Source organism: Ambystoma mexicanum, chromosome 1q (assembly GCF_040938575.1).
Source record: "Ambystoma mexicanum isolate Mex_15411 chromosome 1q, UKY_AmexF1_1, whole genome shotgun sequence".
Taxonomy (NCBI): domain Eukaryota; kingdom Metazoa; phylum Chordata; class Amphibia; order Caudata; family Ambystomatidae; genus Ambystoma; species Ambystoma mexicanum.
The window spans coordinates 534,154,899-534,181,821 of record NC_090922.1 but is presented as its reverse complement, the minus strand read 5'-3'; the positions used below and the strand labels follow the sequence as shown (position 1 = coordinate 534,181,821).

The window sequence follows — 26,923 nt, the reverse complement described above, 5'->3', positions numbered from 1 at the left end:
ACATTCCACTCCCACCGGCACCACTCCTGAGGCAGACATAAAGAGCAGAACTCTAAGGCAGCCAAACATCACGCAGTGACTGGCACTAGCGAAGTCACCGGGAACACGGAATACTCAAATGGGCTTATTGTAGCAGTGGGTTTTGATGAAACTGCTGGCAAGCAGTAGAAATAAACAGTTCACTTCTAACTTAACCTTTCCTAGTACATCCATAGTCACTTGTCAGTCGTGTTATGTCTATGAACTTGCTCGCCATCCAAAGCTTGCCAAAGGCCTGCCCTGCCTGTTGCAAAGACTCCCATCACTTGAGACTGTTGTCTGAGCCAAACAAAACGCATTCAAATACGAGTATTTGAATGTGGCCCTGCCCCTTCTGGAGCTCTGGGAAGGGGAGTACCTGGAGTTTTGATATGGAAAGTTCTTTTCATGCAACTTGTAGTGCATGGACTTGCCTATGCATCCCACTGCACTTATTTTATAATCCTCATAGTGCCACTATTCCCATAGGCATGACACCCCACAACTATGAAGGAAAGGGGAGGACCATTTAAAATACAGTAGTCCCTTGTAACGTTCTTTAGTGGCTGTTTGTAGTATGGATCGTTTGCTTGAGCAGAAGCGTTATGAAACGTGCTTTTGCTTTTTTGCCACTTATTATGTTTTGAGAATTGCTCCAGGAAGTTCTGACCAAGGCCTGATTGCGGGAAAAAAAGTAGTTATCCAATTTGCTCAGATCATGGTTAGCAAGGTAAGCAATGCATTGTTTGTGTTATAGCTGGGGACCGGCTTACTAATTTCTGCTTTTTATAGAAGTATCCATTCTCCGAACGCGTTCTGTGGACGGACATCACGCTCATCAATTGTTGAAAATTAAAGATCCTGTAGGCCTCTGTTCCGCGTCCTGGTGTGGTGCTGTTGGGTGCAAATTTCTTGAACGCAGTTTTCGAGTTGCTATATGTACCTCGAGTTTTGTTCCTTGTGTCGGGACCGGGTAAACTTTTTAAAACTTTTTTTTTTTTAATTTTCCCTTCCCGGTCAACATGGTTTATCGCTTCTTTGGCAGGCACCAACTCGCAAAAATCCTATGGAAAAGTAATTTCACTTGATGCAGCAAAAATTTAGGAAACTTCTAGAATGCTACCTGCCTTCAACTTTGCCTCTCGGATTCATTCGCCTCCCATACATTTTTTGTTTCCCTTACCTTTTCCAGTTTTGTCGGCAGGCCAGAAACCTACAAACAAGTTACTTTTGCTGAAGGGGAAAGGAGTGGGGTATCCAAATGTCAAGGAGACAGTATTGTCCAGATGGTCCTAACGGGTAACTAAGCAAAATGTGGTGCATGTTGGTGAAACGGTAAGGAATTGCATAAGGAACACCACCTTGCCATGCCACAAACCACAAACATTTTGACATGTATAATAACAACTTTCTGCCATAGTTCTTCACAACAGTTAAGTAACGTTTGGTGCCATCAAATTCTGCACCACATGCGTTGGTACATTCAAACACTTTTCTGATAGGTCACATTGCAGTAGCAAACTGTACACACCAGGCCCTCTCAGGATGAGGCACACATCCTCTTGGAGGGGTGGGTGTTCTGTGCATAAAAATCGTAGTGGATGGCTGCTTTGGTCTTTCTGGTTGTGAGCCTGTGAACAACATTGGGAGTGTATAAAGAAATTGGGTGATTTCCAGATAGAACTGTGCCTCTGAAGGATTAACGGAGTGGACAGTCTGGCAAATATCAGGCTAGCTGGTATGAGTCTCCTTGATCTGGGACTGACTCTGGATCTCTACTGACCTTTTGAGTCACTGGTACGAGACCTAGTTTTGATCTTCCCCTGCTCGGTTCTGGAGTCCAGATGAGTCCTGTACTGCTTTTGTCTTTACTCCTACACACCTCCCAACACTAAAGACTGAGTTTGGTACTCCCTGCCTCAGTTGCTGTAAGAGCGGAACAAAAGCACAGGCCAGCCCTTATAGCCACTGCACATTTTTTGTCTGTTTCAGTAACTTGTTGGCTACGTTTTTAATGAATAAGAAAGTGGGGAAATAGAGGATGGATTCCAAGATGCATCAAGCTATTAGGGCAAAAACAAATCAAATTAATTGGCCAATGTGTGCCGAACTCATGGGCGTCGAAGGCACGAAGTTGGATCTCTAGTGATGGTTTGTTGGAGTAGGTAGGCTTGCGTTGCAGAGTCACGTCTTTAACTTTTTGGACACTCACTGCAGATTGATACCAAGTATACTTGGACTGTTGGAAGTGAGCTTTAAGAATGAGGCAGTGCAGTGGCAGGATTATTTAAAGTGTATGTATGTGATTGAGCTATATATTACACCCTGCGTAGTGGAGACTTGAGTTGTTGACTGTAGTACTGTGGCATCACTGTTGGAGGTGAAAATTACTTGACAGGCTCAAATTTATCCAGTTTTCCTTGCACTGTTCATCTTGGTTTCCATGTTAACAGTCCACCTTACTGCGATGTCCCTTGCAATGCAAAAATGGAAATTGAAAAGGTGCTGGCATGCCTCGGGTGTTAGACATCTGCACCCTTGCCCATGCCCTCCAATACCATCCCTCTTAATGCAGTGTCTTGAATGTTCTCTGCACACCCCATCTACTTGCATCCAGTTCAATTGATGCTGCTGGAGATCAAGTGTTTGATTCTAGTTGAGGTTAATGGAACCTATGCTTTATGGCCAGTTTGCTGTGGACAGGGCTAGTTGGCTATCTCCATAACATGTCTCTCATTTTGCAGAGAAGCAACCGTCAAGGGACCGGGCTGGCACCGTCTTATCTTTGGTTTGGTCTTATACTTCAGAGACTACAGAACGGTCTACGACGCTCTTAACTGTTTCAGAAGTTTGTTGCGGGGAAAGGCAAGACCAACCTCTTGGTTAATCTGTAGCTATTTTTTTCTTCAAGCAGTGTGTACCATTCAACGCCTAAATTCTCCCTCATTCCAATCCTTTGATCAGGGCTGAACATTTAGCACAAGAGTTCGTATTTACGAATAGCAGGGATTAGAATTCCACCCTCCCCAATCATGGATACCACATTTAACAGGAACCAGTCTGGAGCCAAATGGCTGGCTGCTATTCAAACCAGCGCTATCTTATTTAATCTCGAAACTGGTTTTATCCGTTGTTACTCACCTAAATGACTGATATTTCAGTTGCTTGAGCTTTCCAAATTCTGTTTTGAGTGGAAAAATATAAAATCTCTCCCATTACAGTAGAATTTTGGTTTCTTGTTCCTTTATTTTTTTTTGTAATTGTGAGCATCTAGAAAAGCTTACTATTGGTATTTCTGTTGTTAACCCAATTAATGTTCATAAAAATTCCTACGCTTGTAGCTTTAGTCCTTCTTTATGAAGGCAATATTCTGTTTTGTCATGGTTAACGGCCGTACACGGAGCTTTGCCAGGGTTTAGCAATTTTCACTGCATGGTCGTCTTCCATTGTTGCATTGGGAAATTATTTAAAATTCTTTGCTGTAACAAATTCAAGATCCTACCCAAAGCCCTGTTTCATCCCCCTACAACGCTGCCCCCGATAGACCCTTAACTGTCGACTCCTGGCTTAGACTCACTAATGCCTCGCGCCCCACATCCTTGCGCAATGGACCGTCCCCTAATTGGTATTACCCCACCTGAAGAATGCCAAAAAACAAAATCGCACTCTTGAACGCAAATGGCGAGCATCTAAAGCCAATCTCAGCAGATCCATGTGTGCCCTCCACCACCGTAACTACAAATCTGAGATTGGAAAGGCCAAAAAAGCCTTTTGCAATAAACTTATTCTCAATCGCAGCAAAGAACTCCACATGATCCTATCAGAATTCCTCAAACCCACTTGCACCTTTACCCTTTCTACCCCCACACAATCACTCTGCGACTCCCTCTCCCTACACTTCTACAACACTGCACTTGACAGGATGACTCCGACCCCTCCTGATCCCACTGCCCCGATGCCCAATTTCCTTACTTTCGACTCCTTCAAACCCATCTCCAGAGAAGAGAAGAGTTCCTTGACCTATCAGCCAGCAAACCCTCTGGATCGCCCATCGACCCTTGCCCAGCCTCTCATGAAAAAAAATATTTGTCTACCTGCGCAGGAGAACATGCAAGAGCCATACTAAACGACTCCCTCTCCTCCTGCATCTTCCCATATGCCTTCAAAGTGGCGCATGTCCAGCCACTTCAAAAAAAAAAGGTATCCCTTGACCCGCTTGACCCCAAAAATTACAGACCAATCTCCAACAGACTTCTTGCGAAACTCATTGACCATACAGCATATACTCCTAGCTCAACTCATTTGTAGGAGCCAACTGTCTCCAAGACCCTGCACAATCGGGGCTTCATACTGTGTTCTGATCTCGCTCTGGAATGATCTCAAGGTCATTGCTGAGTCGAAAGGCTGGGCAACACTGACTCTCCTCGATCTCTCTGCTGACTGACACGGTAGACCACTCAATCCTGCTTGACCGCTTTCACTCCCTAGGAATCCGTGGCACTGCTCTCAAATCGATCGCCGCCTTCCTCAGCAATAGAAAACAAATAACCCTCCTCTCCCCTTTTTGTCTCAACTGCTCACTCGGTGAACACTGGAGTACCCCAAGGCTCATGTCTATTTGCTCTCCTGTTCAACCTCTATATGACCACACTACCAGGAATCATCCATACGCACATTCTTCTGTTACAACTACGCTGCCGATACCCTATCCTAAGAAATCTCAAGTCCGGCACCAACCCCCATCCCCGACCTTGAAGCTTGCCTGTGATATTGACAGATGGATGACTATAAGCCACCTCCTTTTAAACCCTGATAAAACAGAAATCATGGTGTGTGGCAATGCTTCCCTTCTGTCACATCCGCTCCTATGGCCACCATTACTCCCCAACCCCCCTCCCCCCGACATTGTCGAAAAACCTAGGCTGTACTGTGGATTCGGGCCTTACCCTCTTCTGTCTAGTGTGTCAAAATGCTTACTACTACCTCGGATGCATATTTCCCTACCTCTCCTACCCGAACAGACTTTCCCCAGTTATGTCTTTTTTAATTTTGGACTATGTCAAGTCCCCTAGGAGCACCGGCATACCAACTCAAAACGCTGCTGTGAAACTGCTCCTTGCCCTGTGTCAGAGACCACGTCACCAGCCCTCGAACCCTCCACTGGCTCCAAGTCGGACGAAGGGCCACTTTCAAGACCCTATGTATCACTCACCAAGTAGTGCACAAGACTGGCCCATTGTACCTACACAAAAAGATGACACCTTTAACTCCCATCTCACACCCTAAGATCAAGCACTGCCCTCCTTCTAGTGATTCCACCCTCTAACTCATTCAGGATCGGAGGAGCTGCCTTCTCAACCATGGCTCAAACTCTGTGGAACTCGCTCCCCCACAAATCTGACTCACTCAAGACTGGAGTTCCGCAAAGTTCTAAAAATGTGGCCCTTAATAGACCACAACCATCTGAAGCGATGGAACCCTTGCAACCGGATGCCAAATGCTCTGAGGCCCAAGCAATGTCTCAACTGAACAAGCTTATTAAGTCACAATTAAGCAAACGTGTGCCTGAAATCTGGAATAAGCAAATTCCTTAGATCATATCTCCACCCAAAAACGCACTGCACATATCACCATGCTTACGCTCTAGTGTAGGGGGTGGGGTGATGTACATGGCCACTGTGGGGTGTTTTCTTTTAAACTGTTTGGAGACTTCAAAGGGCTTTCAAGTCGCCCACATCAAACCCGCGCTGTGCTCTGTCCCATGGGCACTTCTGTGCTCTTAACTTCGCGTACAAAGAATGATTGTTCTTTAGAGCCAGAATAAACGGAAGCGGCACGCTAATCGTAGGAGAGCAGAAAACGGCTGCCTATAGTAGTAATGCTCACGTTTTGATGCAGACACCCGATCATCGTAAAGGTGCTTTATCGGGTGATAACGGCAGTGCATGAGTGAATCAGATACGGTTCTAGGGCTGTTCTGAACCCCTACTACCTTTGCCCCTAACTTTCGCGGTGTCTGCATCTGGCCCTACTCGTCCAGAGAAAGCGCTGCCCCAGGCCAGGCTACCTTTTGAAATCCACCCTCGTGGATGAGGTAGACTTTGAACTGTCACAGAGCAAGGCTGCCTGAATGACTGGACGTATCTTGCACGAAGTTCAAAGGATCTTGATGGTTCTCCGATTTGCCTGCAGGGTGGACCCTGACTTCATCAAGGACAATGCCATAGATGAGGTCTCTGTGGCACTGAGCTTTTTTTTTTATAGCTCTTGTAACTTTGTCTATGTATAGGCTCGAACGCCCAATAAATAAAAACTAAAGATGCAACCATATTCCTCCCTCTTCTTTGTTAGCAAACCAAGCTACTTGAAACAAAATGGTTCCAACAGGTGCTTGCAACATCAACCTCTATTCACCAGCCTAAATTGGTTCTTCAGACTTGGAAACAAAATCCTAGTAGTCACTGACACGAACCATTTAACAGGGATCAAACGTTCAAGTTGCAATCTATTAGCCACCATAGTCACTCGCCACCTCAATTCCATCCATAGCCTCAGCACACCATTTCTTTCTCGCCAAGAGTCCAATACAACTAGCCAGTGGCGAGTGAGAATGTTGCACCCTGCAGTTAATGTCAACATGTCATCATTGGTCGGCTCATTACACAACTACTGCCACTTACCTGGGGCAAAACACTTCAAATTGCAAGCAACTAGGCAGCCATAACCAATTGTACACACAATAACATTTCTTAATTGCCAATGTGAATTGTCACGAATCCATGACTAGTCGAAACGTTGCAACCATCATGATACCTGACCTGAGCAGAACCGGAAGTAGCAGTGTGAGGTAGCATAAACTGCTACCTTGACAGCCAACTCTGCTTCGGTCTACCCGAGCATTAAATCACCGGCCTCTAGTGAGCAAGAACATGCTAGCCATACGAGTCACTTGTACGTAGTAACTCTACACATGGTTTAGTATTTTGTGAGGCAGACTATCCAAATATGCTGCACTAAAGGTGGGGGCGTTTTGCAGTCAAAGGACCCCCAGCAGTACGCTTTCATTGACCAACGTGAAATGAAGCCACCTCGTGCACTGGTGGTGTGGCATGGAAGGCAGACCGACTCCTTTGCCTGAACTTTGTGCACCTTTCCCTTCACTTAAGGGTGCACTTCTGCTTTTGCTCAACGCTTTTTCCATTCTCTACTTTCTTACTTCCTATCCCATCTCCTCTAATGCTTGATCTTGTGTGCACCGCATCTGTTATCAGAACGCCAGACAGTGACACCTCTTGGTGATTATTAGGGTGTCTAGTGAGTGCTGACGTTGCTTCAGAGAGCAATGGAGAGCTTTACAATCCAAGGGTGGTGGGGGGGGGGGGGAGAACAAGTTTAGGAAGTGGGCAAACAAGGGAGTGCGGGAGCTAACTGCGGATGGCAATTGTCAGCAATGGATCTATTGGTAACCATCGGGGGAATCCAATAGGGGCACAAGTATAGTGCAGTTGTCCCATTCTAGGACCAGGCGGTAATACAGTGCAACACAGCACTTAGTCTGTGGCCGTTTCGCTTGGCCTGCTGCATCCAAGGGACTGCTCATATAACCACTTTTCCTGTTCTTGAAGAAGCCATTGCTCCGACGTTAGGAGGGCTCTTGGAGCAGGGGGTCTGGTGGAAGAGTTTGTGGCTAACTGGCACATTGATGCAGGACTACAGTTAACTTTTCGTCGTGTGACACTTATTTGAGGTTTCATAACCATAGTCTGTGAATGCTGGGTAAGTTGAATTGAACCCTTTGAGCACAATGCGGTAGAGCACTTTAAATAAAAAAAATCCATCTCCGAAATAGGACTGCGTTTTTTTTCAGGAAGGTCCTGATCATATTCCTTTTTGGGCTTCATTTAGATGCAACTGTGTAATGCGGATTCGCCCGCATCTGTGTGCTATTCGAGAGTGGCTGACAAGGTGACTGGGGAGTGGAGACTTCACAAGTGGCAGCACGCCTGAGACGGGAACCCAAGGCCGTCGGCGGGCCTGCATTCCCTGTGGTCCTGTGCCGACGGAAGCCGCTGCTCTCAACCCTTCCCACTCTGGTTTCGGGGGCCGGTGCCAGCAGGAATCGGCAATGCTGGGAAGTCAGAGGCTTGGACAGACTCCCGGGGGCTCTGCTGAGCATCGACTCGGAGGTTTTCCTGTTTGTCTCCAAGCTTCAAGGTTAAAGTCTGCCGCCACGTTCGTGCGCCACGCCTCCCGTAGGTAGAGGCCATTAAAAGCACACCACTTGACCGTTTTTTTTTTATTTTAAAATGGGGCGTGGGGGGCGGGGATTCTGTGGGAAAGTCCCTTGCTGTGTTGGTGCATGAGCTTCATCCATGCTGTGGAAACGATTGAGCGTGGTGTCAGCAAAGATGCAACTGGCACAACGGTCATGATTTGCAGCCCTATTCTAACTGGTTTTTATTTTAGCAGAGCTGTACTTCATCTTTTCATTAGACATTTTCCTGCTGGGAAGGTCTGTGTTTCTCTAACTAGGTTAGGTGTACACAATGCGTGTGTAGAAAAGGCCGAGCGTTAAGGAAGTAGAGGCTTGGCCCACTCCGCGCTTGGTCCTTGAGCGATTATTATTATTATTTTTTTTTAACTTGGTGATGAGGCTGCTGCTGATTGTTTACCGACAGTACCTGTGGATATGGGAGTGGTGCAGTTTAGTTAAGAAATCTCTCTCCAGGTGTACACGTCTGTGTGTGGGCGGTGTTTGGGCGTCTTTCTTTTTGTGGTTTTGAGGTGGGTGCCTGGGTTGCCAGAGGCAGAGCTGGCGACGGGGCCGTGTGCAAGAGATAAGGGTGCTTGTGACTGCCTTTGTTTTGCTCTCTGCAGTTGCTTGCAGGTGGGCGGAGTTGAGTCACCCTTTTTCTTTGATGTACGTGTTGAATTTCTGAAGGGTTGGGGCACAGATTAACCCTATTAGCTCAGTTGTACTTGCTTGCACCCGACACCACCCCCCCCTCCACTTTTTTTTTGTACGGTGCAAAGATATTGTGGCAGGTTCGGCCCTTGACTCTTTATGGCGCAATCGCTGTACAGGTCGAGGGCGCGCCTTTCTTGTATCTTTTTTCCCTTTGTCACCCGTGTGCAGCCTCCAGCTTTTTACAGCACGTGAACTAGTGGTGTGCACAGATTATACATTAACCCTTCCATTGCCCTTAAGATGTGAATGTGCACACTGCATTTTATGGTGAAGTGCAACCCTTGGCCCAGTTAGGGTGTGCTTTGGTTGGAGTTGCTGTCCTTCTGGAACGAAATAAATGCACACCACTCACGATTGTTGCCTTTTTTAATTATTATTATTTTTTTATTTCATGTAGTGCTTATGGCATGAAAAGCCAGATTTATTTATTCGTCGTGATGTTTGGATACTGGTAAGAGCTCTCGGTAGTTTTTGACATAACTCAGTGCTTGGGCCGGAATCGCTGAGGTGTGGTGTGTGGGGGAGACCAAGGATGAATGATGTAACCATTCTTACTCCTGGGTGCACCGCTCCCTGGTGTGCCCTTTCAATTCAAGAAGAGTAAGCGTGTCTGCAGTATTCATTCTTTGTGGGGGTTGGGCTTGTGTGCCGCCACTCCAGAGGTTTGACGCTGGGGTGGCCTGTATTGATTGCCTGTCACAAGGACAGAGGGACATTGTGCTGGTTCTACACAGAAGGTTGGGTTTGGATTGACCTCCCTCTCTCGCCTCCTATTGCCACACCTCTCTCTTGGTCAGATCACACACTTCTCTTTTCCAGCCTGGGTCCCTATGGCCCTGTGACCTCATCTCCAGAAGCCGTGCCAACCTCATTCATGAACATTCGCCCAATGTAATATTTCAGCTGCTGCCTTCACTTCCGCCTTTATCCCCTTGCCCCCCCAACTCTGAGTCTACCACCGACATTGCTCTCAGCAACCTCCACCTGTCCACCTCCAATTGCCCCTGTCATGAGGATCTGCGTGAAACCTGCCTCTAAGCGCAACACCTTGTACGACTCCAAACTTGCAACACAAGGTTCAGAGGGCTGCGGATTGGATGTGGCAAACCTCGGGTGCACCCTCTGACGCCTGCCGCCTGCTCCAAAGGCAATACAGACTCTCTATCTGTGCCAAGAAAAGGCCCACATTAAGGCATGGGTATCTGGCGCATCCAACAACACGGCTGTACTTTTCAAAATTTGCAGGGAACTAGCCAACCCTTCCGCAGTATCCTCCCCCCCCAGACTCCCTCTCCGGCCCTCTGCAATGCACTTGCCACTCACTTCACCGCTAAAACACAGGACATCCTGAACATCCTTGTTACACACATCCTCCCATCCCTCACCGCTACGCTGCCCCTTCTTCCTTCGCCCTTGTCTCACCTGATAGTCGCCAGAGTTGTCTGCTCATGAAGATCTCTTCCAAACAGGTTTCCCCCTTGCTCTTTGAGAACCAAGGACAACATTGGCTCTCTTGCCTCTGCACTTGCTGATCTCTGTAACCACTAGTTTGCTACTGGTTCTTTCCCCTCTGCCCTCAAGCACTCCCTTGTGCGCCCCTCCTTTAAAAATGTCAGCAGACCCTACCTATCCAGCCAACTACTGCCCTATCTCCATCACCCCCTTCTTGGTCAAACTGCTGGAGAAGTTGTCCCTGCCACAACTTGACTCTCTCGCACTGAACTTGTTGGTGGTCTCTCATCTGGATTCCGAGTATCCAGCGGCACAAACTGCTCTTCTGAACACCCGTGAAGAACTGCTCTCATCCCTGGATTTCAACTCCCCAGCTGTCCTCATCCTTCTTGATCTCTCCTCTGCATTTGACTGTCAACCACTCCATCCGCCTACAAAGGCTCCATGACACCCTTGGTATCTCGGGGTGGGGACTGGCTGACCTCTTTCCTTTCTGACTGCTCCTCTTAAGTCATCCTTAGCACCTTTTTCTCTCCTCGTGGTGTCCCCAAGGGCTTAATACTCTCCCTCTGGCGCTCTAACATCTACTTTTCTCAGCTGGCACTCCTCTCCTCATCCCTCTCCCCCCCAACCTCTAGTGTTATTCAGTCTACAGACAACTCTTCTTCAAACTTCCTGCTGACCCTCTTGCACCTTCCATCATCCATGACTGCCTTTCTGCCATCCATGCCTGGTGCACTTCCAATGATCTCTGCCTCAATGCCGATGCTTCCCATTGGGACCCCCCTACTCCCAACTTCTTCCCTTCACTCTGGCCTTCCTCCATGGGCTCTTCCACCCCCCCCCCGCTCCCTCATCTGAAACCAGAAACCTTAGTTATCTTCCACTCCCCTCTCTCCTTCCTCCCTCACACTTGGGACATTGAGACAAAAGAGCACAAAGTGGCAAAGGAATTCTAGCTTTTCTCACCTTCCCCCAGAAGCTCCATGTTTCCCGAGCCCTGGTTCTCTCTAGCCTTGACTATTGCAATAGTCTCCTCTTGAATCTTCCTTCTTCCACTCTGTCTTCTCCAGCTAATCCAGAATAGGGCAGCAAGACTTATCCTTGTCCTCAAGCCCAGAGACCACATATCTCCTGCCCTAAAGTCTTCACTGGCTCCAGGTTGCTTCAGATCAAATTCAAATCCCTTTATCATCCACAAGGCTTTCTGGGGACCACACTATCTGCAACTCTTACTAAATATTTCCCCTCTAGACCCCTCTGGCACCAACTTTGTGTGTAAAATGTTTCGCTAAATCGAGGGCAGTAGGTCGATCTTTCCTCAGCTGGCTCCCTTCTTTGGAACAGCCCCCCCCCTTACGTCTTGAGCATGAAGCTCAAGACTTTCCTCTTTACTGCCAAACTACCCCCACCCCCAATCTCAGTTGGTTGTTTGGTGTTCAGGGCCCTTATGCATCTCCAGGGCCCTGACCTCCCGCACTGAACCCCCGCCTACCCCCGAACCCCAGCTTCAGTCTATCCCCAGCATCTGCCTTGGCTCTCCCTTACCTTACATTGCACTTCACTTGTTGCTCACCCGTGAGCACCACAGCACCTATCCCATTTCCCCCTCCCTTGTGCACTTGCACGTTCTGAACACTCAGTAGGTATAGTAGGTTAGTGTCCACCCCCACTGTATTTCATATTTCTATGTATTTTAAAATATATATTTTAACCCCACCCTCCTCTACTGCAATAAACCCCCCACCTTGGCAAATTCTTTTGGGGGGGGCACACTGTTAAAACCTCTATCTGCCAGATTCTGGGAGAAGTCCCTCTAGGCCAAGATGGGGTGGAAGGTGATGGGGACCATGCAGTCTAGCAACTCAATTCCATGACTCTATCTGTGCATTCATAATGGGTTTTTGTGATAACTTGGGAGCTTGCAGGTGTCTTGGCATTCAGTTCTGCGTTCTGATGCACCTACACACTATGCACTGTTGGATAAACTAGTGTTTCTCAAATTATTTACCGCCTGGAGACATTCCGACTTAGTCGGGTGTATTAAATACTGGTCCAAATTAAGGCCAACTAGGCATAGTTTGCTTTTAGGTGCAACAGTCCCTTGTCTGCCGTTAGCCCAAAGCCATTTCACAATGGCTCCCACTCATCACCCAAGGAAAATGTATTGTGACAAAATGAAAGAAATAAAGTAGTTTTAGTTGAGGTTAATCTTTGCAACCAAACCCCTTCCCACCCACCACATAGAGATCCCCCCCTCCAATTGTGGTGATAAGGCAAAAGAGAGCCTAATTCTGTGTCTTGGACAGTAATATTCTAAATTTAGAAAATCCAGCAAAAATCTAATTAATTAAATTTCTTGGTTGGTGAGATCATGGAGGTTTGTAGGTTACCTAGCAGTTTTGTAGAGGGGGGGAATATAAAATCTATTCTGGAAAATGAATGATGTACATGAGTGGTATGCCAGACATTAACCAGAGCTAATGAATGATCTATTTCAATTTGCGAGAATCCCCTTTACCCCCCCCCCCCCCCCACCACCCTCCTTACCCGATCGCACACTGAAATTTGGATTGCTTGACTCAAACATGTGTACAATCAATAATCAGGTTCATATCGCTCATTAGTATACTTTACATTTCTAAAACCTCCCCCAATTGATCCAAGAACTGCAGCATAAAATTGTCTTGGTCATAGTTGTGGGCATACAATGATGGCTGAGTCAGACTTGCCTGTTTCCATCTATCCAAGGCAAGCCTACCTACTTTATCCTTCCCAAAAGCTTTCACTGAAATAGGAAATGCCTATGAATTGGCAGTGCCAATCAAGCTCTGATGCTCATGTGATGTGTGGTCAGAATCAGGAGGCTAACTGGATTTATTGAAGTATGAACCCCTTCCTTGTCCCTACAGCTAAAGTCCATATGCTAAATGAAAAGAGTTCAAAAACATGTTCGCCAGGATGTCTCACAAGAGTCTGTCCGCAGTCTAGAAACCTGTCCTAGCCGGACTTCTAGCCCTACCGCTATAAAGGAAAAGAAAGAACTTAAAAGGACCTTCTACCCAAATGATTGGAAGGGTGGCTGGTTTCTGACCCACACATGAGCAAATCGTATCAACAAAATGTCTTGAGGGCCTCCTGCCCCACATACAGTTTGAATCGAGGCTAAACTAAAGTTCTGTCTTTAAACGTGCAGTGCTAAATATCATCCAAGAGGGTCACACCCTAGAATTCAAAGAGGAATGCCCTACCATTCCTCCCGTCGCACGGAAGGCACACATTGCTCCACTACTAAAGGAAGTTGAAGCTCTGCCCCTATTTATTTTTAAGAAGGGCAATCGAACCAGTTCCTCTCCGCCTCCGGGGTGTATGCTAGGTATTTCCTAAAATCCCAAAAATTCAGGATGGTCAAGTTGCAGCACGTGCTTGGCCAGCTGGAGGAGGGCATTTCATGTAAACTTTTGACTTGGAGGATGCATGTCCGCCCCCCTTCCGCGCCCCCACTATTCATCGCAAACACAAATGTTCCTGCATTTTGTTGTTCAAGGCTGACACTACCAGTTGAAGGCTCTACCTTTCGGCCTGAAGTCTGCAACAAATGGGTTTTCACACAGTGGTTGGCCCCAGTGGCAGCTCATCTCCATTGCACAGGCGTCTGCCCCCATCTAGACGGTTGGCTGATCTGCTCAATTTCTTCTGCTCTGGCAGTGCAGCACACCACAGAAACCATTTAGGTCCTGACTTCACTAGGATTCTCAATCAACTATCTAAAATTCTGTGTGGTGCCATCTCAGAATGCCCTGTTCTTGGGGTCCCGTCTAAACACATGTCGGGCGACCCCCCCCCCCCCCCCCCCCCCCCCCCCCTCGGAGGAAAGGATAAACACCATCTTGGGGAAGGTGCAGCGGCAATCCACAGCTGCTGGGGGATGATGTCCTCTTGTATCCATCTGGTTCCTCATTGCAGACTACAAATGAGACCTTCAGGAGATCCTGGATGCCAGGTGGAAGCAGATGGCGGGTTCCTAGAATGACAAGATCACCCTCAGTCAAGCGTTCCATTCATCTACACACCACAATTGGTGCTCCTTCTTTTCGACCCCATGGTTCATCAGGCGATAGTTAATGACACCTCAATGGAAGGTTTGGGTGCCCACACAGGCCACCTCTATGCCATAGGCATCTGACTGTCAAAGGAGAAGACTTGCATATCAACATCCTAGACCTGTAAGCGTTGTTCTGTGCGCTGAAGTCCTTTAAAGCCTTGGCTCCAGGGTAAGGTGGTACACATTTTCACAGACAACACAACCACCATGTTTTACATCGGGTAGGAGGGCGGGGACACGCTCGTCCCTTTTCTCTTTGGAGGCGCAAAACCCATGCAACTGGGTCGCTGCTCGCATGTTTCTCATCCTGTTAAACCTAGCAGGCTTTCACAAACCCATCGTAGACTCGAGCGGGGCTGCCTTCACATCTGTCTCTTTGCCATAGCGGCCAACACCAAATGAAACAAATCTGCTAGTAGGGATCCCCAATTGAGGGGTCTAGGACACCTTCTCATTTGCCTGAGGGAGCCTGTTCCTCTATGCATTTCCTTCAATTTCAATGTTACTACGTGTACTAAATCCACTCAGACAGTACGTTGCAGGATGATCTTCGTTCCCCCGGCATGGCCTATGCAGAAAACAACCTACTCTTGTGGACCTACTTTCCAGAGAAGGATCGATCCTACAACACAACCTTGTGTCTTTGAGCTTAACAGCTTAGAAATTGAACACCAAGCACTGCCTTTTAGAATCCAAAAACATCCTAGCCAAGGCTAGAGCTCAGCCAAGCCCTTCCTGCTACTTTATTTATTGGACATTTGTATGGTGCCTCCAGGTGCCACAAGACAAGGTGGGGGGGGGGGGGCACAAAGGAAAACGACAAACTGTTATATTGGCCGTGCGACAATCCTACCGTGCAAAGGTGATAAGTGCATGGGGGGGGGGGGGATATAAGCACACATGCAGGCGCTTTACTGTATGGTGTAATTCGCAAAGGGATGTTTCTGCTGCGCATCGCAGCTCCACAATTGCTGTCGTACTTGCACTCGTCTGGCCTTGTCCATGCATCTATTAAGGTACATCTGGACGCCATTTCCTGTTATACTCTGGCACTCGGCAAGCTCTCCCTGTGGTCGAAGGTTCTGTTCAGAAGGAAAGCACAAGACCTTCCCTGGGAACTCAACGTGGTTTTGTTAAAACAAATGGGTCCTCCATTGGAACCCCTGCATCGTGCATCTTTGAAGTTCCTATCCTACAAGACTGCCTTTCTAGTGGCCATCACTTCTGCCAAAAGTGTTGGAGAGATTCAAGCTCTCTCTCATACAAGCCACCATATGTATCATTTTAACATACTCTTATGTCCCGTCCCCTTTCCTCCATACTTGTGGTACATTCTGTCCTTCGGGATGGGCCGGAGCACTTTTGGAAGCATCAAAAAATGTATTGTCCTTTTTATTTTTACGCAGGGCCAGTGCGCGTAGCTTTACCTCTGCCTTACTGAGCCCCGCCCAGCGCATCGCCCTTCAGTCTATTTTTCTGTGCGGTCGGGATTGGTCACGCTTCAAGTAGGCAAAACATTTAAATCCCAACAATTTGTCTTCATTCTCCGGTTCCGCGGTCAACTTTTCTTCCACCGGAGCATAAGGGATTTGCCTCGTGTACCTCCTCTGGGCGTTACCACATGGCAGCAAATCCTCACGTTTGCCTGGGCCCAGACCATTGTTGGGACACGTGCTTCTACTGCAACGACTCCTCGGTCTGTGCACTTGAAAGAAGGCTCGTCGGGTGGGAGGAGGTCTTTTGCACCTTGCCTCCGGCTCACCTACAGGGCTTCATCAGAGAAAAATGAAGTTGCCTCGTAAGTACTCTGTTTTTAGGGCATCCTGCCCAGGTGACTCCTTCCCGGGGGTCATCTGGTGTTCCCTGAGGTGCCCCAAGTGGGGTCTAATATGGATACTGGTGTTTACCCCGAGGTTTCCCTGGCAGGGGGCAAAAAGTACTGGGCTTAACTCCTAAGGTTCACCAGTCTGGGGCTAAGGTAGAAGAGTTTCATCTGAGGTTCCCCTCAAGTGGCTAAGCACAATACTGACTTAGCTGAGGGAGTGAAAAAGGTCAGACAGGTGTCCAAAGTCTTTAATTACGGGCTCTGCCGAGGAACCCTGGATCCCCTGAAGGGTGCTAAAGTTCCAGTGGAGACGACGATGTCTTCTGACGGATCTGTGGCGCATGTCACTTCAAAGGTTCTCAAAATGGTGCCTCCGCCTGTGTCAACTGTCATTTTGTCAGGGGCTTTAGCTCTAGAGGCCAGGCCCAAGTCTTTGATGCCTGTGCCTTTTGGGGAAAAAACCCTTTCAATCTCCCCTTGGACTGTAATACAAGAATGCCTTTCTGCAAACAATATCCCTTCCTCTGAAATCAGCTCTGCTACATTGTTAGTCCGTCATGGAAGCCAGTTTATTGTCTGCTGGATTGCCAGATTCCTACGCCACAGCCTAAGCTGTCTTCAGAGGAGGCATTCTTCAGTCTCTTCCAAAACCTGAGGCACTCTGCTCCCATGAAATCTTACTTTAAGGACCTATTCAGGGGCATTTTCCCTAAGCCTCTAGCCCCTAAGGCGATCTCTCCTCCACTGCCTCACCTAGATCCATTGGAAGTGCTCCATACAGACCCTCACATAAACGAGATCGACATCTGGTACAAGCTTCAGGCATCCGAGGAAATCCCTTTGGCTACATGTCTGCTTCCCTCTGCTGCGGTGACTCTCCAGTCTAAATCTTCCTTTTCTTCCTCCACCGCCTCACAGGTGTTGTCCTAAGGAGGAAAAAGTTCTAGAAGGGTTAGGAAATAAAGTCTTTGTTAATGCAGGGCTTCAGCTGCGTCTGGCAAATACAGAGGCGGTCTTAGTGGTTGCTAACTTTAAGTTATGGAGAGAGTTGTCCGAGCAAATCATTTATCAGGACAAACTTGAGGGTTTCAAGACAAGCTTGTCCGACACGAGGCCCAAGATTTGCTGTATGCCGCTGCGCATTATGTATCTCTGCGTGCGGCCTTAAAATTGGCATGGATAGCGCCCGCCAAGCATGGCTTCATGCGACCAAGTTTGCAAGAGGTTGAGCGGAAGGTCCTGGACCTCTTGTTTGAGGGCAAGGAGCTCTTTCACAGGCGAAGAGCTGGCATGGCTACAGCTAGTACCTTAACAGCCAGATCTTTTTCAGTTCTCGCAATCCTCCAGCCCCATGATCAGACTTCTGGAGAAAAGACTATTTCCTTTCGGGATCCTTCTCAGTATTCTGGGGTTTTCAGGACGGGAGGGGTGCCGGCCAGACCGTACTCCAAGTGGTCCTCTGCAAAAGCCGCAAAAGCAGTGTGGTCGGTTTTTCTCACACTCCTCGGCCTCATCTGCCAGGCCAGTACACCTTCCGCTGATAAATCCATCAAATTGAGATTTCCTGTGGTCCCATGTTATTCTGTTGGACGGGGGATCAAGGGGGGAGGATTTATCACCTTGCACCTGAGACCTGAAGGACCATCACAAAGGACTGATGGGTCCCGTCAGTCACCTGTTTGGGTTTCTGCCCCCCCCCCTTCTTTTTTTCAATCCAGTCCCCCCTATCCGCGCTGAAGTTCACAAGCTTCTGGGCCTGAGGGCGGTAGAGAGTTCTTCTGGTAGAAGAGGGCATGGGATTTTATTCCTGCATTTTTTTTTTTTTAAAGGGCCAAAACCCAACCAGGCTGGCCTGCGCACTGCGCGATCTTGGACATGTCCAATTTCAATATGTATATTCCCCAAAAAAAAACAAGATTACCACCCACCCCACCTCCCTCCCCCCCGAAGGACAATTGGTTCTGTGTGGTGGATCTTCAAGATGTGTACATGCATATACCAATTTGGCCCCAACACTGATTTTCAATAAGGGCTGAGCAGTTCGCATAGTCCTCCCTTTCGAGTTGAGCTTGGCGCAGCAAGTCTTTACGAAGACGATGGCTGTAATAGCAGCGTTCCTCAGGCTCCAAGGAGCTCATGTCTATCGGTATTTGGATGACTGCCTCCTTTGGAGTCACTGCCCAGTACAGCAATATCACACTTGCAGTTGAGTCTCCAACTGCTGCTCCGGCTGAGATTGTTGGTAATTTGGAGAATGTCTTCAATGAGTCTCAAAGGACCTGTTTTTTTATTTAATATGGGGGGGGCGCATCAGGGGGGTTGATGCAACACAGTCACTGCCAGAGTTTTTCTGACCAGCTGGGTGAGGGACTTTTTGCAAACATGCTTGGGTTTACTCAAATCCACTCTGTTAGACATGGTGGTTTCAGAGGCTCTTAGGGCTGATGGCCTCATGTTTCCCCATCTGGTGAGCTTGATAATTTACTCACTAGATTAACGCACGCACAGAGCTGGTCTCAATAAACCGATCTGGACTTTGGCTTAATTCCAGTGATCCCAGACATGATACCTGATCTCCACTGGAGAAATATGGAGCCTTTGCAGATCTGGTCCGCCACCCGATTCGGGGGCTCAAGGACAGGAGGAGTGTTTCAGAATGTGATTAATTGTATTAAAAGGATGAGTAGGGGAGAAAATGTCCACGCAGCCCTCCCACTTCTAACTTCTTGAGGTGTGCATGTGATTCAGTAGCGACCCAAACCGCAAAGTATAACCGTGCAAAATAAAAATAATGTCCAATAAGCAAAATAAAAATAATGTCCAATAAAGATTATATAAAGAGATGCACTTAAATAAAATGCACATCTGCAAAATACCTAAATAGAAAAACACTACACCCAATGCACCCCTGAGAAAGAGAATGGGCAAAGAGGGCACTCTGTGGTTTTTACTTGCCTTACACCCCAGATGATAAGTTACTCAATTAATGTCTCTTGGAAGCAAAAGGGAATTCTTTGCATAACCAGCCTCTAGGGCCAAGAACTGGTCTAAAGGGACAGTTAAAATTAACTTATTTTTTTAAAGCAGTTCTTGGTGTTCCGACTGGGTCGAATCCAGCTTCTCGCAGTGATGCAAGCGGATAGTTCAGTTCGGATATGTTGGATCAGCAAGCTGTTATGTAGCAAGTGCAAATGCGGTAGCTTGGTGTAGTTTAGATGCAGCATTCGGTGAAGCAGGTATGGGTGCTCACCACGATCTCTTCGAACTAGAGTGAAGTAGAGTAACTGCTGGGAAGGGTCTACTAGTGACGCTCCAGCGGTTTGAGTCAGCAGACAGCAATTCGTATCAGTGATTTCAGTGATCCTGTTGCCTCTGTGTGGCTCTGCGAAGCGGCAGGTCAAAGACCAGTCGTGATGTAACATGTTTCGAATCTGCAAGTGACTCTCCAGAGTCTCGAGTCTGGTACTGGTGACGAGCGGGTGATTAAAGCCTTGTAGGTGCAGCGTCTATCTAGTTAGAGATCCAGGTAATGCGTTTTGAATGGTTGAGCGTGCCAAAGGCCGCACCAGTGGGATCCCTCTGGTTTGATCCGTGGTGAAGGCAGTTGACCGGTTTGGTGCAGCAGAAGAGGTATCCTAGGCTCATATTGTCCTCCAGATGCGGTGAGACCTGCTCTAGGACAGGATGAGTCCTTTCAGGGTCTGCCCTCCCAGTCTTGGTAGATTCTGGTGCAGAAAGGCAGGCCCTGGTACATAGCAAGTTTCCCCCATTGTGCCCCTAGAGTCAGTAGGGGGTGCTGCTCCTACAGGGGTTGGGGGCTTTTGAAAGTACAAGTGTCCCCAGAGAGGCCCATGGAATTCTTATCAGGAGTTCGTAGTGAATCAAGGAAGTGGTGGGCAAATCTTTTAAGCTAGCCTACCTTAGTGGGCCAATCTGTTTTCTTAATGTCTCTTTTCTAAAAATAAGTCGACTTTGCCCTTCTGACGTGAAGCTCGTAGTGCTTTGCTCCAGAGGAAGTGGAAGGGGAGAGGAAGGCAGAAACAAAATGGTCCAAGTCTCCTTCCACTGTACAGAGCTATCCTGATGACTCTAACCCCACCCCTTCCTTACTCACTAGGATGAAAGGTCTTTAGAAATGCAGCACCTGGTTGTGTCCCTTTGATTTCTGGACCCAGGGCAGCTGCCTGGCGTGTAGCTGGCTCTGGCAGAGTCCGTTAATTGCCCTCATGAAGAGATCAAAGAGGTCTGGCCATTCAGGTTTGTGTCCAGTCATTGGTCAGGCTCAACCTGTCTGGCCTGAATACACATCACTTTCGTATAGGGGAGCATATCTTGAATGCAGCACCTCAGAGATGTGGCTGTCCCTGCAGCTGTCAAATGGGCAACTGTGACCTCAACCTGCTCTGTGGCACTGGTAGAGCAGGCACTGCAAATTGGGATACTGATGAAGCAGGACTAGATGCACCCTATGCTTTTGGCATGGCGTTTATGAAAGTGGAATCTAATTGGCACAGTACCCTTTCAGAGATGGAATTTCCCACATAATTTTATTAAAAACTCAAAGCGAGGGCGTGCACTCATTTGCCAAATGAATCCATACACAGCTACCGCTAAAATATTCTGTTGTCCTCGAGTGGTGGGTAGTAATTGAACACCCCTTGTCAGGCCACACTAGAGCATGTGGGCTACCATGTTTTTCATGACGTTACCTGGGGGCAATCTGTTTAACCATCCTGAGAAACTTCACTTGCGTTTCGAGTGTTCCCTGGTCCCTCCCCACCCCACCCACTAGATCAATGCCCCAGGCCAGGGTGGGATTAGAGGACTAGGTAATGTATTGCATTGTCCTCGGGGAGCGAAGGACTGAAGTATAGCAAAAAGCATCTTCTGCTTGTGCACATGTCCATCTTGGGCACGCCTCAAAAGACCTAGTTTGTCATACTGTGGGCAACATTCCCCGAAGTGGTGGTCGGACCCTGCCGGTAACGGCTGCTGCCCTAGTTAACGGCCCGAGTGAAAAGTGTGCCTTAACAAGTGCGACAGTGCAGTTGCCAACAGCCTCTGCCTGCTGCTTAAGGACATATCGCCATTAGCACCCGGATAGAACCGTAGTTCTGAAGAGTTTTCCATGTTGAGGACTGTGACGTCATTAACATTGAAAACTAACTTCAGGAAAGCACTGGGAGGCCAGGCGTTGCGCAGCAAAGTTAGGTTTTCGTTTTATAAAAAGAAAATACTTTAGCACCTGTGTAGGAAACTGCACAGGTTCTAAGAGGGGGAACGGGACACTGGCTAGCAGCACCCAGGCTGCTCGGAACGCTGGCTTGTACCCTATAATTCAGCCCATGTTCCGAGCCTCCTGATGGCCAGTGCCCCCTTCCATGGTGCTAATGTGCTTGCCAAGTCTCATTTTAAATCTCAACTGGGGAAAGTGCATTTTAATTTAATAAGTTACCTCGATCAGTACATCCAACAGTAGATCACAACACTGAATAACAATCCGAGGCAATACATCTTACATGTATGACAACAAACTGAAATTTAGCAGTGCAGGTTGCAGTAAATTCCAAATTACCAGGGGGAGGGATGACCGTGAGAACCAGTAGGTTGTATAGACTATGTGACTGTTGGACAGAGAAATCAAAAAATGTAGGCCTCTAACCCCGTACTTTTTAGGGGAGGTAGCAGCGTTCAGTCTGACAGCCAGACCTATTTCCCCCTCCCCAGTTTTCTTTCATGACGCAACTACTCCATGGAGATCTCCCATATCCTTTTTCTGTTATACGTAAGCCTACGTAAGCCTCTTTGAGACTAACATAGCTGATATCAGACCCCATTTAATGGCTGAGGGTTACGATCATGTTATTACTCGAAGTATCGGGCTTTTTGTCAGTCGTTCACATGAGTTCACAAGGAAGATGGGCAGGAGGTATAAAACTGATTACTTACTGGTAATTTTCTTTGTATAGTCGTAGGAGGTAATGTAAGGCGTTCATTTTGTTAACCTCAATTATCACTTGAATTTTTACTAATCTTGCGCACTCCCTCGTTCAGAGCCCTTTGAGATCATGCAAATCTGAACATTCCTCCCATTTCCTTTGCCAAACATTTTTTTTTTTTTTACTACAAAAAGCAGGGGGACACTTCACACACCCACCCTGCATGCTTCCACTTCTATATACCTAACCCAACTTTTTCTGAGTTAAATGGTGGATAACAAATGGGCAAACATATATTCTGTGAATATACCGTTTGGCTAAAGTGGGTAGTACCAAATGGAAATGGTGTTCTGTATCAATTCCAATAACCGATGGGGTTCTCAAACTAATCTTTTTTTTTTTTTTTTTCTTTTTTAGGGTTTGCATTCCCTGACTGGGCCTACAAGCCAGAGTCCAGCCCCGGCTCGCGTCAAATCCAGCTCTGGCACTTCATTTTAGAACTTCTACGGAAGGAGGAGTACCATGATGTGATAGCTTGGCAAGGGGACTATGGCGAGTTTGTTATAAAGGATCCAGATGAAGTTGCCCGTCTTTGGGGGGTCCGGAAGTGCAAACCCCAAATGAACTATGACAAACTCAGCAGAGCTTTGCGGTGAGTGGAGTCTGGAGCTGAACAGCAATCTACACAATTTGAACTCTGATGGCGTTTGGCGAGCGATGATGCATACTTTGCCACCATGTACTCTTAAACTGCCATTTAGGCAGGAGGGGTGGGCGAGGGATGGGCAGCTGCGCCTAGGACGACTTTGCCTGGCTAGTCACTTTCAACTTAATTGTTTACCCTATTAGTGAGTTTCAATCTGATTCATAAATGTTATACTAATGTCTGTGCTAATCATTAGTATCTGCTCTTATAGCTTGTTAGGGGAGGTTTAATCATTATTTTCCCCTATTGTGTTAATCCGATTTTTCTTTCTTAATTGAAAATTTATTTTCTGTATGTAGTCTTGTAACTAATTGATTTGAAGTGTGCTTGTAATTCTTCTTCTTTTACAAGATTTAGCCTTCTCGGGGTCTAAAACCTGGATACCACATCTCTTTTCAAAGAAGGTGGGTTGGGGCTGGGGAATCCTCTACCCTAAGGGGGGGGCTTATTTTAGCCTGCTTTGTACCGAATTGGCAACATCATTCTCGTCTTTAAACATTGTAAGGGTGTCAAAGGGGGAAGCTGACACAAAGGTGGCATAGTTTTGGTTATGCTCCTTTTTTCTCAAATGGAAAACCTCACTGTCCTTATCTCTAAAATGGGGTTCCCTACCTCGAACTAAAACTAAAGTAATAGTCGGAATGTCAGTCAAATCAAAGTTCCATCACCCTGTTTCAAATTCTGCTCTAACCCTCCCACTATAACTAAAGGATACACTAACATTGTTCTTTCTTCGGGAGAATGTCTCCTGCTTCTTGAACAATGTCCAACAAAGGTTCGGTTTCAGCCGAAAATATCGGGGGGGGGGGGATGACTCCCTTCCCCTGGCTTACAGGCTTCACCCAATCTTGATGCAATGGCCAGGAGAATTACTGTATTCTCCTGCTATTGCTTGATGCAGTTCTTTCTCGCTGATTCGGTTCCAGACCCTTCTCTAGTGGTTTCCTCACTACCACTGCGCTTCACGCTTGGGGGTCCAGACCCTTGTCCTGGTGGTCGTTGGTTTCCACGTTACCACTGCACCAAGGAAGTTTTCCTCTGATGCTAGGGTCTCAGACCCTTCTTTCGTTATGCCCATTAACATCCTTGCTAAAACTGGGCTCAGGAAAAACCACTGTAGCCTCTGTTAGCCCTTGGGCCCTCTTTGGTTCTCATGTACCTCCTCTTACAGGGCTAGGTATCAACTGTGGCAGAGTAAATAATAGAATACATTAATGGCATGCACTCAAAATGTCTAGTTCATGCATTCCTCCACGGGTGTCGCCTCCTTCAAAGCATTTGCTAGTGATTGGTGTTGCTTGGAAATCTTTTGGGAACGAGGGTTTTGGGGATTAATGTTTAATATGGTTGTAATGAGTTTTTCATACAGTGTACTAGCGTTTCTTAGATGCATAGGACACCCTTTTAATTTGCTCAATCCTGTAATCGCAGGTGCCATGGATTTAGCAAGTGTAATGCTTATGTTTTATATAGGGAGACGCTGAACACATAAAAGGAAAGGTTGTAGATTGTGCCAGGATATCTCTGGTGTGTGGGCTAGAGGCCAAAATGGAATGGGAACCGGAAGTACATTTTGGGGGGGATATATAATTTTTTTTTTTTTTTTACTCTGGGGGAGGGTCTCAGTATAAAGTTTGAATACCCCTGCTATAAGTAGTGTAAGGGATCAGGTGTAATACACTGACGCACATTATGGTGATTGTTAAAGACTTTATTGATAAAATGAAGGATGGCTGGGGAAATCCTACCTATCCCTAATTTGAGTACGGTGTTCCCTGCCTCAACAAAATCTAAGGAACGTCTATTTCAGAATGTCCAAAACAAGAAGTTCCTACTCCTGTGTCCAAAATCCTAATCTGACCCTCCTACACAAAACTCAATATAACGTGAAGGGGGGAAAAAAATCACCTGCAACGTGAAAAAGAAACCAACAAAGTACTACCCATTAAACAGGGTCTTTCCTTGCCCTGGATGTGAACTGCACTGCACTGAAACCGCCATGCTGTACATAAGGGCTAATCTGGTTGAGATTGTTGATGGTGGCCGGCTTGCTGTGCTCATCCTCCTTGACCTCTCGGTAGCATTCATCCTTGTTGATCATTCATTGCTGCTCTAGAGGTTAAAGGAAATTGTTAACTGTTCCGAGTCCTTGTGTTTCTTTGATGTCCTTTTTTCTTGGACCTCGGTCCGCTAGGGTAGCTGTTGGCGCTTCAAAGGCGCCACCTGGGCTATTGAACTGTGTTGTTCCCCCACGGTGCCTGTCTTTCTCCCACCCTTTTCAACATATACACTGTCCCCTTTTTTTTATCTGCTGGATTCTGTCTGCGTCAAATATACTAAAAACACTGACGACGCCCAGCTGATCTTTGAGCTGATTGGAAATTATGATTTGGACACCACGAAGATCAATCACACCTATATGATCCAAGACTGGATGGCCACCAAGTCTCTGGCATTAAATAAGAAGACAGAATTGATTGTGTGCTTGGCCCAATGTATGAAAAAACTGGACTCCCAACAATCGCCAGATTAAAATCTCGTACTGTCATTTAAGTCACCCTGTTCGTGAAAACTCTTCGAGTTTACCTGGACATGCGTGTTGGCTTCCTGCACGTATATCACCAAATAGGCTTAGACAGATTTACCCCCTATTTGTCCAGTGCTAATGTGTTGTCAGTCGCCTGTGCCCCGGTCAATGCTAGAATTGATTACAGTAACAGCCTACGTGTGGGCACCTCCAAAGCTAATCTTAAAACCCTGCAGGTGGTCCAAAATGGAGCAGTGAGGGCCGTATGTGGGTTGGGCAGAATCAACCATGTCACTGAGGCAAGATCTTCACTGGCCGCCTCATTGGATTTTGCATGACTATACTCCCACGTCCCGTCACCTATACTATATGGTCGTCCCTCGTGAGGGATGGGAGATGGAACCTTTTTTCACCCGAAAAAAATCTTCTTCCCCTTTAAATTTAGAGGCATGCGGGGCCACGGCCCTGGGAGCATGCACTCGCCTGACTTCGCTAAACGGCGCCACTCCTCAGTCCCCTTTTCTGCATCCACTGGAGCGGGCCGAATTCACTAGCGTCCCTGGGTTTGGCTTCGGCCATGTTTTCCACGCATGGATACTTCTCTACTGTCTTTTGTCGTTTTATCATTCAGGTACTCGGTCCTCGCACTCCTCCCCGGCGCATGTCGACTTCTACAGGGTTCAGCAGGTGTCCATCCTGTGACCGGCACTTTCCAACTTCAAATGCCCTCTGCCTATCACTTCACCTGCACATTACATGCACGCAATGAACAGGGTACGCTAACAGTGTTCATCGCGAACGCCCGTAGTTCCTTTTAACTAATCAACTCCTCATAATTCAAGTGCTGCTCATGCTTCAGCATGGGGCATTTTACACGGAAGACTTCCGTTTTACACGTCAAACAATGCCTCTTCCCCTTGTTACCCCAACTTGCATCAACTTTCGTTTTCATAAGTCTTACATACCCGTTCTACTCATGGGACACCTCCACCTTATGTGCCCGGCTCCACCACCGAGCTTCCCTTCAACTGATGGCCGCTACTCGTCCCTTAAACCCCCAGACTCTGCACTCCCAAGACCTATGGGCAGCTGGTCCTTAGTGCTAGGGGCTCTCCTCCAATGACCTGCCCTGGGTGATGGGTGTTCTTACTTGTGTTTGGGGGCGTGGTTGGATGTGCTTGATTGGCTGAGTCTGTGTGTTTTTATGTATGATTGAGATGCATGTAGCAATTGTGTAGGTATGGCGCTGTAGATCGCGTTGATGGTGATGATGCATCCTGGTGTTTTTCTTTGAGTTCTCTTCTCAGTTGTGGTGATTCGATACTAATGAACTCATCCAGAACTTTCTGGGGCTTGGGACCTACCTACCTGCAACGCTGCCTA

The 26,923-nt window shown here is 47.3% G+C and overlaps 1 protein-coding gene across 1 annotated transcript in view; it reads left to right on the top strand.

The window, feature by feature from the left end:
- ERF (ETS2 repressor factor) overlaps positions 1-26,923 on the top strand; it is a 216,325-nt gene that overhangs the window by 93,289 nt on the left and 96,113 nt on the right. The window contains exon 2 of the mRNA XM_069640954.1: positions 22,725-22,959. Within this exon, the coding sequence (XP_069497055.1) occupies positions 22,725-22,959 (235 nt within the window). The remainder of the gene's footprint in view (positions 1-22,724; positions 22,960-26,923) is intronic.